Raw genomic sequence first — 17,396 nt, forward strand, 5'->3', positions numbered from 1 at the left:
GACAGTGTGAGATGTAAACATTAATTGCATCTGAGGCATGTACCTTCTGCTAACTCACCTAGCACCACGGAGCTAGCTATTGTTACAGCTGAGGAGGACGCCATTAATGTTTACACACTGTCATAAGCACAAGCCTCTCGTCCATGAGTAGATGCACCCTTCCTTCCACATGGTGATATGGTTGGAGGGTGTAGATCGTTAGAAAAAAAAAAATAGCTCCTACATGAAACTGCTCACAACAAGGTCTGTGGATTATCTTGAGAAACTGGGTCAAGATTTCTGGAAATAGACATTGCTGCTGAGTTTTTCTACTAAAAGTACTTTACTGGTGCTGTATGCACCACAAGGTGAGTGCCATCTAGTTCCATTATATTGGAGAGAAGGCAGATATCTCTGGCAACTCACACCAAAACAATTCAGACTGATATGTATCACAACAGGTAGAAGAAAAAATATGTATTTCCCATTTTGGGGTGAACTGTCCCTTTAATAAGTTGATGAGGAGCACCTTAGAGCAACATTACTGAAATGCACCTTTATGATTAGCGTCCTCACAATGATGCAACCTCTGAATATGGACACAATGTCGATGAATTTGGGCAGAGAACATTGACCTGCAAAAATTGTAGCTGAAAGACCAACTTTTGATATATGCTTATTTTTATGGGGTCAATAATGTTAATCATAATAGCAAATTATAAATTGTCACTTTGGGTTTACTACTGACATGACTGGAAAGGAAATATGCTAAATGTGTTGACCAAAACATATTGCTTGGACACCACCTCTTACAACAGTGTTTTTATTTGAGTTTAAAATAGACACAAGTCTGATTGGATGGTTCAAATCTGCAGTTTGATCATGTCTTAAAACACAGCAAGGACCTCAACGCTTCAGTTGTGTTGAATATTGCACATCCACAGGAAACAGAAGACTGTTGCAACATGCATAGGTCAGACATCCTTTACATTTCCACACACAAATCCCCACTGGCCTGTAAATGTGTTACAATGTTCACAAAGACTTTGGAAGTACTGTATTAGATTGAGCATTAGTACCAAGCCAGTATATGACGATATATTTTCTTTACATGTCATCATATTGCTGGCCAATTTTAAAAACAAGGATGAAAATATTGAGGTGTCTAATTCACCATTTTCTTGTTGCCACAGAAATGCTCATTTTTTAAAGATAAAATTACAAAATATAAAATATTACTCCAGCCTTTGACTTTATCAGGCATCACCACCTTCAGCATAAAGCCATATGCTTTAGATCTGACTCAGCCATCTCTCACTGAAGTTTAGATGTGAAGGAGGATTAAATAAAATGTTCTATTCTTAAAGGAAAAGTACATTTATAAGCTTTCATCTCTGATATACAGTAAACCTACTCTGTTAAGGCAAGTGGTGACCAATACGTTATGGAACATTTGCAAAAGAATGATGGTAGATATCTTGAAACATTGCAAAAAATAAAAGGAAACACTAGTGTTGATCTTCACGTCAGTGCTGAAAATATGTTACTCCATCAGCCACAAATCTTAACCAACTCCTGACACGGGACAAGAGAAATATGATCCTATCTGTACATAAAAACATCATTTTCATCTCCAAAGAACACACTCGTTTTAGAAATGCGGTGTGGTTTAAGTGCTTGTCAGTCTACAACAGGTACAGTATGTGGTCAGTACAAACAGGTCGGGGTTCAGTCTTCTCCCATTTCACTTTGCCATCTAACACAATAATCAACAGATCTGATTTATATTTGCTTGAAAAACTGTATTCTTACTGTTATCTTACAGTGCCTATTTTTGTTACTAAAAACAATGAATAAGTGCACTTTTGAAATGTCCCATTGATTAGAAACATACCTGCATTCAATGTAACTACTATATTTACTTGATAACAGGTTGGGTAAAACATGCTGTCTACACCAAATAGGAATACTAGAATATACAGGATATCACTCACAAATCGCTGAAATGGGAATCTAATGACCAATGGCGTTGCAGTTGAACAGAACAGGAAGGTTATTACACTGGTAGATGCATTAGTCATTCCAAGTGCTTTAAGTACATAATGGATTTTTATTTTTATTTCGTTTTTTGTTTTTAACAAAGCGAGGTACTATATTGTATGTCCTTTCAAACAAGGCAAGCCACTGGTGAGTAAACTATATATAGTGGATATACTGTATCGTGCTGGGTCAGTTAAGCATCTGCTCAGGACCTCAGGGCTCATCCACTGCTAAAGCAAACAGTAAGAAATCTGAGATAGCTTTATTCAGGCAGCTCCTAGCTCTCTGTCACTGATTCAGGATAGTTCTTGTTCACCTGTCAGGTGTTCTGCTGAACATTTAAAGGTGTTCTCAAATGTTTTTTAAACCAGATCTGGCTTGGGGAAGGAGTCAAATGGGTTGTTTAGTCATGAGTTCTCCAGCTAGAACCTCACAGATCAATATTAGTGTCTTTAGCGGAGGATGCCAATGGCTACTATACTCTGTGTCCATAATCAAGTTTAAATGTTTTTTATTTTTTTCTACGCCTACAGCTGAAAGGCAGGCTCACAATTTTTCTAGTCTATCTTAAAGACACCTCACACAAAAAAATAACCATTTGTATATCAATTACACACAGCGGGTATCTTGACTTTGTTAAGAAAACTTGGTTTTTCTGGTATGCCTCTACAGTGGACGGAGGATCCAAAAATGGCTAGCCTTTTTCATGATTCAATTGGGGTCCACATTTAAAGAAACACTTCACCCACAAAATTACCATTTGTGAATCAATTAGTCATGTCATGTTACCTTGAATTTGTGAAGAAGACAAAAAAAGCAGCAAACATATATTTTTTTTAATTAGTGACCAATTAAAAACAGCAAAACTTCATCAGAACATCCAATCCAACATTAAACATTACAAACTCTCACACAACTTGAGCAGTATAATCCAAGTCTTATGAATCCAGTCATATGCACAGTCCTTCCCAAAAACATGAATTTTCACTTGAGACTTACTTTTTAAAACTGAACTGAAAATAAAACATATTTACACTCTCATCAAAGCTTGTCTCCAATACTGAGTTTTTTTGTTTGTTTTTTTTTATTAGAGAAAATGCATGTGTTTGGGAAGTACTGAGCATATAATTGAATAAATGAGACTTGGATTATAGATAGTTGTGGCGCCCAATCAATCAATAAATCAATATGTCCGCTGTTTTCTGTGGAGGCATGCAAAAAAAAAGAAAAAAAAAAGATGACATGATTGATACAAAAGTAATTTTGCAGGTTACAAAAACTCCTTTAACGGCAGCAAAACTATATCAAAACATCTGTTTACAAACACTCACGCAACTTGTGCAGAATTTAAGGTAAAACAGTGAGTAACTGATGTACAAATGGTCATTTTGTGGGTTAAGTATTCCTTTAAAACAACATCAGGTGTCTATATGAACACTGGCGTAGGTTTTTCTTGCTGCACTCATTCCTTCTCTCCATGCTGGCAATTAAGAGACCCCTTCCTAATAAGCTTCCAGCTGAAGGGATGGGGAACAAAATCCACAGACAGTCAATTGGGTATCTCCAAAGTTATTGTCTTTTTAGTACAAAATTGCTGCTTTGTGTTACACTCCCTCCTCTGCAGCTCTACAGGGAAACACAGAGATATTGTAAAGAAACTGTGTGTGAATCGGAGACCAGCCTTGGGTCACGGTATCATGGTGTGTGTTGGGTCTTCCCAGGCTATGAACCATCATGATTATCAAAGCTTTTTCATTAAGACTCAGGAACAGCCTTCCAGAGAAGAACAAGCTATCTGAATCAGTATCCTCTTCAAAGTAAAGTTAAAAAAACTCACCTTTTAAATCTCTCACATCCTTAATAACTTTAGTGTTAACTACTGTTACTTAATTTGTAAATTATAACGTTGCTATCAATATCTGTCTCCTAACTGCATTTTGTGCAATCTGTTTTTGCCTTTTTCTGCCGGATATTTTTATACTATTGGTCCTCTATTCTTATTCTCTTTCTTCAGTGTCCTGTTGTTAGTTTCAAATGACAAAATTTGTGTTTCAGTATGAAATTTAATCACTACTTTGACCACCCTTACCTCTCTGAATCTACAAAATACTGTCAACATCAAATGTCTCTTTTACCATAATGTTCCCATCCATCCTAACACAGTCACAACATACTAACTACATCATTCAAATAAAATATGCTCCGTAAATGAGCTTTTAATCAAAGTCATAATTTCAATAACAAATAACTCTGTGCTTTTGTGCCCCCTAGCAATTTAAGTAGCAAAATATAGTGTTACATCTCCAATAGCAGCTTTCTCCCTTTAATCATTGTCAATGCAACAGCTGGATGAGTAATGTCTGCTTTTAAATAAAAAACAAACGAAAAAACATGGTAATCTTACAGTGAATAAAACACTTTCCTCACACATCCTAAGTGTCATGTCAGAGAAATAAATACAGTAATTCAAGGAAAAAAATGACGATGTAAACAAACACAAAGCAAAGCTGTGTTCAGGGGATGCATAGATGCAAAATCAGACAAAACGTTAAAGTTCATATGATTATTAGCTCGTCGTTGCAGGATGGAGGGAGGGTGAGGGCGTCAGTTGGAATACCTACTTTCCTTCCTATGTTAGCGACGCAGAGAAACCTGCACTGTATCTGCCATCCCCAGTTTACTGTTTGAAATTCCACACAGTGCCAATGTGGACACATACCCCATATTTATTTAGTTTTCATTACATTTCTTCTCCTTTTTGCTCAAATAAAAATCAACAAATATACAAACGGTTCATAACTCAAGACCTAAAATTTCCTAACGCTTTGTGGAATACATTCAGGAACATTCATGTTGAGTGAAAAAATGAAGCAATAACCAAAAAAAGTGAAAAAAATAAAATAAAAATAAAAACATAAAACATATACACAATAATTATTCATGAAGACTATTCATTGCCATACAGTTATCATATGTTACAACTTATTACTAGTTTCTAGCAGTCCAGACTCCCTTCCAGGGTGATGAGTTATTATAGTTTCTCCTTTGAGGGGATCCAGATATAGGGTCCTGAATGTTCTTCTATGACCTGTTTGCAGTGGTTATAAATGTCCTCTAACGTGTCTCCTTGAACCAGGGCTGCAAAGCAAAAGGAACTCTTTATGTACTGTGGGACTTTGAATAAAACAGGTACACCACATTTAAATCATTACAGTCACACATGCACTTTTTTGAATTATGAAGCCTCACAGCTGTCAAATGTTTAAAGCCCCAATGTGTACGATCTGAAGATTTCTGGCTTTTAATGACAGAATAAAACTCCCTATGGACCAAGCGGCCACCTCCAGGGCTAAAAACTGAAGCAGTACAGAAGAGCCAAACACTGCAGTGTTCTGAATGACTACTTGAAGCTGGCTCTGAAAGCCAGTCAATCTCCATAAACTTCCATGTTAAAACGACCAGCTCCACAACAGGTTTCAATATGTTCACAGCGTGGTACAGAAACCGGTTTTGCTCTTTATAGCTAATTTACCCCTTTATCTCAACTTAACAGGGGGTGAATTTTTATTCAACTCAGCCATTTACATTTTATTAAGGCTTAAGCGCGGGGTGCTCTGAGTAACAGGCTGTGGATTCTCAGTCAGATCCACCCCTTGGCCCTCCACAGTGTCAGCCTCTTGTCCAAATATGGTCACTTCTGGGTCACGTTGGGTGCATTCCCACCTGTACTTAAAGCTGTCCACTTGTCATCTGATCACCAAAGACGCTTGTTAATATCAGGGCCACTTATTATCACCCGGGTTGTCTGAAGTTTGTACAAACAAATCTTCTGCAACTGAAACATGCTATTATCACATACAGACTTGACACATTGGGGCTTCAACATGATCTCATCTTCCCACATAAAATTATCCCACATTTCAATTTGATGGATAAGTGTCATTGAAAGACAGGCAGTGACAAAGTTGGATTTCAGATGGCAAAAGGCAATATGAAGTATCTTTAATACAAGTTGAAGAATTGCAGGATCATATCACTTTATAATAACAGAGGCTTTAGCTGACATGTCCAGTATGTCTACGCTGCCAATCTGGGAAATTTCCACAATAATGTGGATATTTTTGGCATGTGTGAGCACAACTCTCTCACTCCTTTTGTTCTGTGCTAAGTTGGGAGGAGAGCCTTTAAATCAGCATTTGTGTTAAATCAAGCACCACACTAGCCATGTGTGCTCATATACTGAGTGAATATAGATGACTTCTCGTGTATTTGTGCTTTTATCAATATCATACCTGTAAAGAATTCCCCAAACTCCTGCTCCAGCTTCATCGCCCTGTCAAACGTTTTCTTGGCTTGTTCCTCCGTCAGTCTCTTATTCATGTCCCTGTACAGGAGCAAAGAACACACAACATCCACACACATGATTCTGTCTCCAATTTTTATTTAAACTAAAGACAACTGTGACAATCCCAGCTGTTATTACTCAACATTGTTTTTATATTATTGCATTGAATTGTTGGGCAGGATCAGTGCCTCCTGGTAACACCTGGGCTTGGTGCTCCCAGCCAATAAAAGAGAGGTTCTGCTACTCATGCTGCCTGTCTTAGTCTGCTCCCCCTGTTTCTTATTTGTTCTCCCTCTTCCATCCTGCAGGAGCATTGCCGGCCTTGTGAGGACGGCAGCATTAACTCTGTTTCCCAACCCTGTATCACATCAATGTTTTTAAAGTGACGTAGTATATAAGCTGACTTTGTCATCAACTTAAGTTGTTGCTTAAGCGACCCATTGCTAATTTTCTACTGGTAACAGTGGCACGAAAAGCAGTTGTTTTCTACCGAGACATCCATCCAGCACAACTTGTAGAATAATGAATAACTTTATAGTAAGAACAACACATTTCAGTTTGTGGCCTTATCAGAGTCTCTCATATTAGTCATGACCAAAGAACCAGGTTGTGACACAACAAAATTCCAAGTAATATTTTACATCCCCCAATTTATCATATATAAGCAGCATACAGGCATTAAATCAATGGTTTATAACATGCTGTAATGTTGTTGTTATGACGATTTAGGGACATTTTTGTCTAAGTGTTTATTCATGTATGGTATTCGTCAACAATTATAACTTCTTCTAAGGAGGCATATTTACATTATTACAAATGTGTGTTAATATATTGTCATTCATCATCTGTTAATGCAGCAGGATTTACAGTTGTTGAAAAACACAGTGATGAACAAATATCTGCCTACAACTACATTCTAATATGTAATAACCATTTTTTACATGTTTATTTATAAATAATAAATTGGGGAACAAATGAATGGTTTAAATAAAAAAAATATGAAAAAAAGTGAATACTCACATTAATGAATCAATAGACTTGGGTTTTATGAAGATGGCGATGGGATAGAGTTGTGCTACTTGTAGTCGTTTGATGGCGTTTCCAGACACATCCAGAATGCAGTGTTTACCCTGAGACAGAGGCAGGAGTTTACAAGAGAGGTACCACTTAAAAAGACAGATTCCAATCTCTCAGGTTATAAAATCAAAGCTGCACAATGCAAGATGTTTTAAATCTTAAAAAAATCCCACAGAGTGTAAATCTAAACAGTGTCCTAAACAGCATCAAGTATGAATGATTGAATGATTTTATTTTTTTTTAGTGTCATACCACCTATTGGCCCATCCCCCACGGGATTATATGACACCTTTGCAAAACAAAATAACAATATACAGTCATGTGAAAAAATTAGGACACCCCATTAAATATTCAGTTCTTTAATAACAAATGTTCACATATCGATGTCTGATCTGGTTTTTCTTTATCTCTGAGAAAGAAAGTGATTTAATTGCAGGTAAACAACAAAAGTTAACCTTGTTTTACTCATTAAACAAAAGATATCAATAAAAATATTCTAACTGAGGAAAAAGTTAGGACACCCTACCCCCTAATAGCCAGTGTTACCCCCTTTGGCTGAAATAACTTCAGTGAGACGCTTCTTGTAGCCGTCTACCAGTCTCCGACATCGGTCTGAGGAGAGTTTGCCCCACTCCTCAATGCAGAATTCTTTCAGCTGTGAGATGTTTGAGGGGTTTCTTACATGTACAGCCCGTTTCAAGTCACCCCACAGCATCTCAATGGGATTAAGATCTGGGCTTTGACTCTGCCATTCCAGGACTCTCCATTTCTTAGTTTTCAGCCGGTCCTTGGTGGATTTACTGGTATGTTTTGGGTCACTGTCATGTTGCAGGGTCCAGTTCTGCTTCAGCTTTAATTTTTTTACAGATGGTCTCACATGATGGTCTCCCTCTGATAGACGATAGAATTCATGGTGGATTCTATGATGGTGAGCCGGCCAGGTCCTGCTGCAGCAAAGCATCCCCAAACCATGACACTTCCACCTCCATGCTTCACAGTTGGTATGAGGTTCTTTTCCTGGAATGCTGTATGTAATGCTGTATGTAATTTTAGACTCATCTGTCCAAAGAACATTATTCCAGAAGTCCTGGTCTTTGTCTATGTTCACTCTGGCAAACTTCAGTCTGGCCTTCATGCTTCTCTTAGAGAGCAAAGGTTTCCTCCTTGCACACCTCCCATGAAAGTTAAACCTGTGCAGTCTCTTTCTGATTGTAGAGGCATGCACTTTCACATCAACAGTAGCAAGAGCCTGCTGTAGGTCCCGTGATGATACTTTAGGGTTTTTGGAGACTTCTTTTAGCATCTTGCGGTCTGCTCTCGGGGTGAACTTGCTTGGACGGCCAGACCTGGGCATGGTGGCAGTTGTTTTGAATGTCCTCCACTTGTAGACTATTTTCCGGACGGTGGAATGGCTGATTTCATATTCTTTTGAGATCTTTTTGAATCCCTTACCAGACTCATAAGCTGCTACAATCTTCTTTCTGAAGGCCTCAGACAGCTCTTTTGATCTCACCATGGTGTTCACTGTCACTTCAGCAGTCTGGAGCACACCAAACTAAATGTCTGAGGTTTAAAAGGGCAAGCCTCCTTCAAAATGCTGAGTAACGATGTTCTAAACATGCGCACCTGATGTGATACACCTGTGTGTGATTTTAGCCATTTTAAGTGGGAATAAATGTGGGGGTGCCCTAATTTATTCCTCACCAGAAATTGCATTTTTTTAAAATTACATTTTACAGAAAGTTATAAAAATCTTTTCTTAAGTTTTAATTGTTTAGTTATATTACCCGAATCTCCCAATATTGTTAGAATTGATATTAAATATCCATATGTCCAAAAACACACAGGCTTTCATAGGGTGTCCTAATTTTTTCACATGACTGTACATTTCATATTTCATTACATAAGTTAAATTTCCAGTCGTGCTGGTCAAGCATTTGATAACAGCAAGAGAAAACCAATTTACAGCAGTACAAAAGTAAAGTTATACATCTACTGATACAATGCTCCCTTTCTCATGTCCCAAGCTTTCTTCAAATGCTTTGCCAGTCCAAATATTTCTTTTTCAAACAGCCAAGTCAGTCGTGAATCATCCGCATTTATCCAATCTACCGTAATCTTTGTATTACTAAACAACTCCTCGCAGATCTTCCAATAAAAAGGACAGTACAAGACAAAATGGTACTCATTTTCTACTTCTTTATGGTCACACATTGGGCAAATTCGACTGTCTTCTTCCAACCCTACATACCTCCTGGTTTCAGTATGAAGTGGCAAAATGCCTGCTCTAATCTGTGCACAGAGTGATCTTTGTTTCTTTGACAGGTTATACAGAACATAATTTTCAGTGAAGTACTCATATTTTTTCAAGTAAAAGCTCAGTCCAGATAAAGATGTTGGTAGACAAATCCCAGAGCAGCCAGGTTGATAAACATGAGCTGTATAATATACTGGCCTTACACTACAAGAACTGAGGTGTGGTGCAGCTAACATGCAGCTCTCATAAACAGGTAAAGAGACTCACCCTTTCAGCCACATATTTCACAGACTGCACACTCGTTCCATACAAATTATCATTGTACTGTCCCGCCTCGATGAACTTGTGCTCTTGGATGTCCTTCTCCATCTGCTCTCTGGACATCACAAAGTGGTAGTCTCGCCCGTCTACCTCGTAGTCCCTCTTCGGCCGAGTGGTATCTGCGTGAGGAGGACAATGAGCTCTTTATAACGAACAAGACCAGTACACGCTTGCTACAGTTCCTTTTAAATCTCATTGCCCTGTGTATTATTAAAGCTTTACTCGTCTTGACATTATTGTCAAATTAGTTAGGACACTTTGCTGTAATTACCACAAACAAACGAAACCGTGGTGGAGGTGACTGGCAGCCTCTTTCCCACACCACTGATCCTGTGGTTGCCAATGTTCTTTCAAATTAACCCAATATGTGGCAATACAACCTGCTGCTTTCAACACTAACAGAAAGGCAATCAGATTTTGATAAATTGTTTATGGCAGAATCCTCCAAATAACCAGACTAGATCTACTACATCTACTACTACAGAGATTTTAAGAAATTTCACTGGATATCTGTAAAGGGAAGGGGTCATAATTAATGCTTCTACAAAAGTAGGAAGTGAACAATTATCTGTTTCAAACAAATATATATCACTTCACACTGAGTCACACAAAGAGAAATTCAAAAGAATAAAAGGAGTCTAAGTATTTACAGGGACACATCACTTCAACACTCAGTTTATCCACTCACTCACCTTGGTGCCCTGAGCTGTTAGCAGCTTTATATGGTTTGAAAGGTATATTGAAATAAAAGAGATGAGAAAATCAAAACATGCAAAACAAAAGCTGAAGAACACATTACATGCAAAGAGGAGTGAGGTGTTCTGTTAAAATGAGTCAAAATGGGGTTACATGTATGTACTGGGGTCACACATGCACAAACACACACACACACGCAAAAACACAATTCAGAAACAGTAACTTAAGATGATAATAATCCTTCCATTTCTATCACTATGGCAGCGTGGGCAGTATATGGCTGGTGGGATGAGTGGGTGATGTTGCTGGGGAATGAAACTTAAAACATCACGCTGACTCCACAGCAGACATGATCATGGTCATGACTGATCAGGTTCCAGGTAAACACATCAATAAACACAGACAACAGTTTTACCATTTCTGCTAATTGTCAGTATCACATTGTGTCATGCTACAACTGTAATTACACATGTGATCATGAACAATTCTCGATAAAGTCCTGCTCTGTTTCCATTAACTACTTACGTGGCACACATGACCCAAACTTGTCTGGGAATTCTGATATCAGATCATCATTGATTCTGTCCTTCATCGGCCCCAGGATTATGACTGGTCTGGCATAATTAACTGAAAGGAAAAACAAAGACTGGCTGCATTTCTTTAAAAGACAACACTAAAATAATTGTTTGTTATGCACAGAAGTAACACTTATGGAGGTTTTTCTTGTGTTGTGTGCTGGGGCGCTTTAGTTCCTGTTTGTGTGCAAGGACACATCACAAGATATGTGTATATTCATGTAACAGAAATATGGATAACAAGTGAAAAACAAGCAGCCCTTTCGCCAGAAAAAAAATGTTGGCATTGTACATTTCTGCAAACCAAACATTTGCACGTTTTATACATATCATCAACATTTCTGAAGTGATGTAGTGTACAAACTGCCTCTGTCACTGGGAGGTGGAGCGAAAGGTGGATAGCTTGACACCTAGCTGCAGACCACTGCAGATGACAGTTTAAGTAACTACTGCGATTTCAGCAACTTTTCAGGCACCATATATGTTTTTGTTTAAGAAAGCCGCTGCTGTTTTTCCAGTGGGGACAGTGTCATGGAAAGTGGCAAATTTTTACCAGGACATTGTTGTGTTATTTTGCCGGGATAGTGACATGAAAAGTGAGTATTTTAAGCCAAAACATGATCTTTTCCTAACCATAACCAAATGCTTTTTGTTTATCTGCTACACAATAACATGCAAATGTAAAATATCTGCAGATTGAAGAAATGTACAATGCCAGCAGTTTTTTTTTTTGGTGACTGGGCTGCAGCAAGAAACGGACAACAATGGACCAAAATCAGTGTCATTCCTGCTGAGTGTGGAACTTCCAATGCACAGCCACTGTAATATGTTGGTGACTCTCATATAAACTCCTCTCTGAGTGATTTTCTCTGCGTAACAGTGTGCTATTTGATGGCTGGCAACAGTCACTGTGGGTGCTCATTCTAATTCCTAATGTGAGGTTTTGAATCTCAACTAAAGTGGTGTAGTTGCTGGAAAAGCAGGTTATTAAAAGAGAAACACTACGTTTGTCTAACAATGTCAGGGTGTGAGCTACAGGGGAGCCATGGGAGGCTATGCTCCTCTTATAAAAATGATTTGTGAATTTTTGGGCATACAATACACAACATGTTATTTTTGCCATGTGTTCCTATTTGTTTTTATATCTTCATCATCATGGATCGTGTGTAAATTTAGGCTACTTATTTTGCTCATTTGTATGCGATAAGTAACTTTAAAGGTTGCTGATGAGGACTCGATCCCCTCTAAGTAGTCTGACATGCTCTGTTTTTGATACAATACTCATATTTTAGTGTGTTTATAGGCTGTTTTACTATTTGACCTACCTGCACTATATTTGTGCTGCGGAACTATAGAATATGGTACATCACTTTACAAAGTGTACTGTGTCGTTGCTTCAGTTGGCCATTTTGTATCATACTGTGATGTTTGGTTTTGACACACGTGATTGTTTGATGTGGTCAGATTGTTATGTGCTGATATGTTTGAAATATCCAAAAGTACCATACATGTAAGTAGAATACCAGAGTGAAGCTCATTAAAACACTGTGATTCACGTATTATCTTATTTTAATTTTATCATTGTTCAATACGTGACAACTTACTTTCTTGCCGCATCACAGGTTCATATGAGAGAATCACGTCCTCTTGACTCCCTGGTGGGGCACATTGTGAAAATGTTATTATGTGATTTGGACAAATACTCATTACTGACATAAACAACATGCCACATTTGGCTAAAGCCCACATGCATGGCAGCATAGTCACAGAACATGTCACTATCATTTTTGGTCTATCTTACTGATGACATCTATAAAAGTAGACTTCTCTAATCTAGACCTCATGCTCAATAAATGACTCACATAGAAAACTGTCATTTCAAATGAACTACAGAATGAACCACATTTTCATTTACTACGAAACATTTATTGATATTTTGACCTCAAGTTTGGTTTCTCCACTTCTGCAGCTTCTCAGTGGGACAAATTCAGGAGCTCAGGAATCTGAATATGGCAGTGAGCTTATTGTGGGACATGAAGATACTTGGCTGGTGATTTTAAACAGCTACCTGATGTTTTTGTAACTTCACTGTACATGCATTTAGCAATCATTTGAGTTTTTGTTAGATAAGTGCTCTCTCTCTCTCTCTCTCTCCCCCCCCTCTCTCTCTCTCCCTCTCTCTCTCTCTCTCTCTCTCTCTCTCAGCTCATTATGTTGTTAAGTGCAGTTAATAATGCTTCAATGAGACATGCTGATATTAGATTAGTTAAAATGCACTCATAAGAAGTGTTTTCTCACTCTGCATCAAGTGATAGGTTCAGAAAACACACGGTAAAATAAAAAAAGAATCCCTGAAAAGAATTAAACCTCCACAAGAAAATCCTGAAATAACCCTGACTATTGGCTTGGGGCAGGGGTGTAGTGCTGCTGTAGTGCTCCCAGAAAGACAAAGACAGTTTACAAATTATAGTTAAAAGTAATAGACTTTTTTTTTTTTTTTTTTTTTTTTTTTAAACATTTCAAGATCCAATCATTTATGGAGCATGTGTCATGCAAGAGAACCATTAAAAACAAATAAATGGTAAAAGGTCAAATCATTCCACCTTAAAATTTGCTGGCACAATGTATTAAATTATATCTCCTCAGTTTATAGCTGCTAACTGTTATCAAGTAAAGCTGAAAATTCAGCAAAACATACTTTAATTTTATAGTTATAGTTTACTGATATTAATGTATGTAAACTTCCCGTGGTAGGAACAGTGGTTACATAACCTTTGAAATGGGCCACAACTTAACCTGAGACCTGCTTGCACACTGGTCACATGTGCGCTCTGGTACTTTAACAAATAACAAAATAGCACTACACCCCTGGTTAAAGCTGCTTGGTTTCAAGTGATTTTTTTCTCAAATCAATATGAAGGTACAGTGGGGGAAATTAAGTATTCAACGCATTAACATCTTTTATTGAACATATTTCCAGTGCTAGTCTGGTATGACCATTCTGATGACATGAGCTCAACAATGTGTTTTGCTGTATCAGTCTGGACTTGGTGCAGCCCCAAACACTTTGCAAAAATTAAAATCCAATCGAGACCAATCAGGGATCCACACTGTGGCTGACAACTTAAGCAGCTGATCAGGGGCTGCGCTGTAGCAGATGACATAAAATGCGGGCTACAGCTTGCAGAACAGTAATGGCAGTTCCCAAAGCATACGGGTAGTGAAACAGGATGTTGAGCCCATGTAGGATGGCTTTAGTATACTATTTCCATGCAGCTATTCACATGGAATTTACATCATATATTAATATCAATTCAATTAAACTATACAGATAAAGAAGCCAAAACATTCCATCCATAAAAAAGTTACATGACATAAGGGGGAGTGACACAGGGAAAAAGGATTTAACAGGCTAACTGAAATGTATTTAGTAATCGCTGGAGAAGGTTTTGTTTGCAGTGCCAGATTTTAAGATGCATCCTGTATGAAGAAACTGTCTGACAGTGTTTAAATGGGATTTTGGTCCATCCCTCCACACAGACAGTCTCTGAAGCTAGAAGATTCAGGGGCCTGCTGGTGAATCTTGGTCTTCAGCTACTTCTGCAAATGTTCTATTATGTTTAAGTCTGGTGATTAAATACATTTCAGTTGGGTGTGTTCAATACTTTTGTCCTGTCTTATTCCACTTTATTGCACATTAGTGGATTGTAACGTTATGATTTCTTTATTTGTATAATTGTATTTAGTTAATATCAATGTCTGTTGTAAATCTCTCGTCAATAGCTGCATTGGAAATGTTAAAATAAAAAAAAATGTTGACACGTTGAATACTTATTTCCCCCACTGTATATAACCTACTCCAAAAGTAAATAACACATCACAAAATACCTCAGTAAACAAAGAGATGTAATTGTGACACAATTCTGCGTCAAACACACATGCTCACAAGTTAAGACAGAAACTCTTTAGTTGTTTATGCCAGTGTCATGCAAAACATGCATTAATATTATGAATATTTAATGCAGGGCATTGCTAAGGGTGCAATTATTAAAATAAAAAAAAAAGTGAAGTCTGTTCAGCATGCAGACAGAAGTTCGGGAGGCTCCAGTGCACAAGCATCACTCTGGTGGCTTATTAGTGAGAAAACCCTGCAGATAGCCTGTAGTGTTTGGAACCATGCCACTGTCATATTTAAAAGTGTATAAATGGACATGAATTAATACTATACACCACTGAAAATAACAAAAACAGACTGGTTGATATTATACTAAAGTTAATCATAATAATGTAACAAATCTTATTCTCTGCTGACTAAATAAAATTAATGTTGGAAGATCAATCCTGGTAAACAAAAATAAATAAATACATACAATTAAAAAACTATTTTTTGTTGACAAGCTACTTTGACTTGGCAAGTGGTGCTTTTATTATAAAACCTTGAGTTGAGTGACCCTGCTTTATTCTTGTGACAGCTCTCAAACTGAGAAGCAAGACAAATCCCACAAATGCAGCATGCAACAGTGCAGGCAAGAGAGACACGTTCAGACAGGAAACGTGACAAGCAGGTTGTTGCTGTTGTGGGGGTGGTATCGTGGTAAACAGAGATGAGGAATCATTCCTGTACCAACTTACTGAATGTCTTTGTCCCATACCCATCATCACCTAGCCCAAGGATGTCCTATTGGCCGTCCAAAGAGAGCCAGAACAGAAGAAAGAGAGGAAGGAGGACAGCCGCAACATAAGCAAAAGGTTGGAGGCAGTGAGAGGAGGGAGCTGTACAGCCACAGATTTGTCTCTGTCCAGACACTAAACAGCCACCAGGGGGAGCCAGATACAACGTGTTAACACCAAGGCTGGTTGAGACTGAACCTAAATTATCTCTGAAGGGAAACTGGGTTGTACAATATCACCATACGGGGACATGTCACACAAAAATGAACAGCATTGAGATTGCTTCTCTCCTGCTGACTGATCAGCATCTGAGCCAGAATGAGACAGAAAGAGAAAGAAAACAAAGACGACAGGAAATGATCATGAAAGGAAAGGCCTCCGTAATAACCCTGAGACACACCCGTGTGTCCCGTCAGCCCTACATGTGACCTGCACTGACTCTCTGCATAGGAGCACATGTGTGTCTGTGAGCTTACTTACGGTCAGAATCACTGCCATCCTGCTCACCCTCTTTGTTCTTGTAGAATGGGAACTTTCGTGTAAAGATGAAATTCTTTTTACGTTTGTCATTGAATGACTGTGAAGGGAGAGAAAGCATGGAGCAAACAGGTATATCTGTCACGATCATGCAGACAAAACAACTGCTTGCACAAAGTAGGACGTCAAGAAGTTCATACAATGAAAACTGAAAATCTGTTTCTCCCAGACCACAGACTCATTTTGTTTTTACACGACTATAATAGCTAATAAAATGCACACTTTTGATTGAAGTAGGTTACAGTTAGTTAAGATCCTCATTAAATTTTGCCGTGTTTTATTCCTTTTTGACCACTTACAAAATAAATTTTAAGCTCAAATGACAAATAATTAAAAGTAATTAAAAATTAAAAGCAATTTTGATATTAACTGATGATTTAATTAGGCATAAAAGGCAAACATGCTGGTTTTCAGTCACTATAATTTGAGGATTTGCTGCTTTTCTCTGTTTTATATGATTGTGAGTTTAATAATTTTGGGTTTTGGAGTGTTGTTCTGACAAAAGGAGACAATGTGAAGTGTGATGGGAATTTTTAAAACTTTTTTTTACTGTTTTCTGACATGTCATGAACTGATCAAGTCAGTAAATGAATCAATAGAAAAATGTACAAGATTATAATGAAAGATTAATCAAAAGTAAATATAATCATTAGATTAGGGCTGTGCCACAGAGAGAAAATCAAATATCATAATATTTTTATGCAAACCCCTCTACATTAATATTGTGGCAATATTATAGTGTTGACTATGGGTGCTTTCCCAAAATTTTTGCACAATGATTAATACATTTTGATGAAGAAATCATCAGTAATTTGAATTTAATAACTGTGGGTAAAGGCAAATAATAGAACAGTCTGGTAAGTTCAGAAAATTACATAATTTTACTGTACTGCAGCCT

General features: G+C 37.7%; 1 protein-coding gene across 21 annotated transcripts in view; it reads right to left on the bottom strand.

The window, feature by feature from the left end:
- Positions 1-224: 224 nt before the first annotated feature.
- The window catches only part of dlg2 (discs, large homolog 2 (Drosophila)), a 256,794-nt gene continuing 239,622 nt past the window's right edge, over positions 225-17,396 (bottom strand). For 8 of the 21 annotated variants that reach the window (XM_049592539.1, XM_049592547.1, XM_049592542.1 and 5 more), the window contains 7 exons: positions 16,442-16,538; positions 12,895-12,945; positions 11,241-11,342; positions 9,966-10,138; positions 7,385-7,494; positions 6,312-6,403; positions 225-5,157 (listed from right to left, as the gene is read on the bottom strand). In XM_049592539.1, the coding sequence (XP_049448496.1) occupies positions 5,051-5,157; positions 6,312-6,403; positions 7,385-7,494; positions 9,966-10,138; positions 11,241-11,342; positions 12,895-12,945; positions 16,442-16,538 (732 nt within the window). In that variant the 3' untranslated portion in view covers positions 225-5,050. Of the gene's footprint in view, positions 5,158-6,311; positions 6,404-7,384; positions 7,495-9,965; positions 10,139-11,240; positions 11,343-12,894; positions 12,946-15,922; positions 15,969-16,441; positions 16,539-17,396 lie in introns of those variants that run through there. The other 13 variants (XM_049592548.1, XM_049592543.1, XM_049592550.1 and 10 more) reach the window with 5 other exon arrangements.

Source organism: Epinephelus fuscoguttatus, linkage group LG12 (assembly GCF_011397635.1).
Source record: "Epinephelus fuscoguttatus linkage group LG12, E.fuscoguttatus.final_Chr_v1".
NCBI classification, from domain to species: Eukaryota; Metazoa; Chordata; class Actinopteri; order Perciformes; family Serranidae; genus Epinephelus; species Epinephelus fuscoguttatus.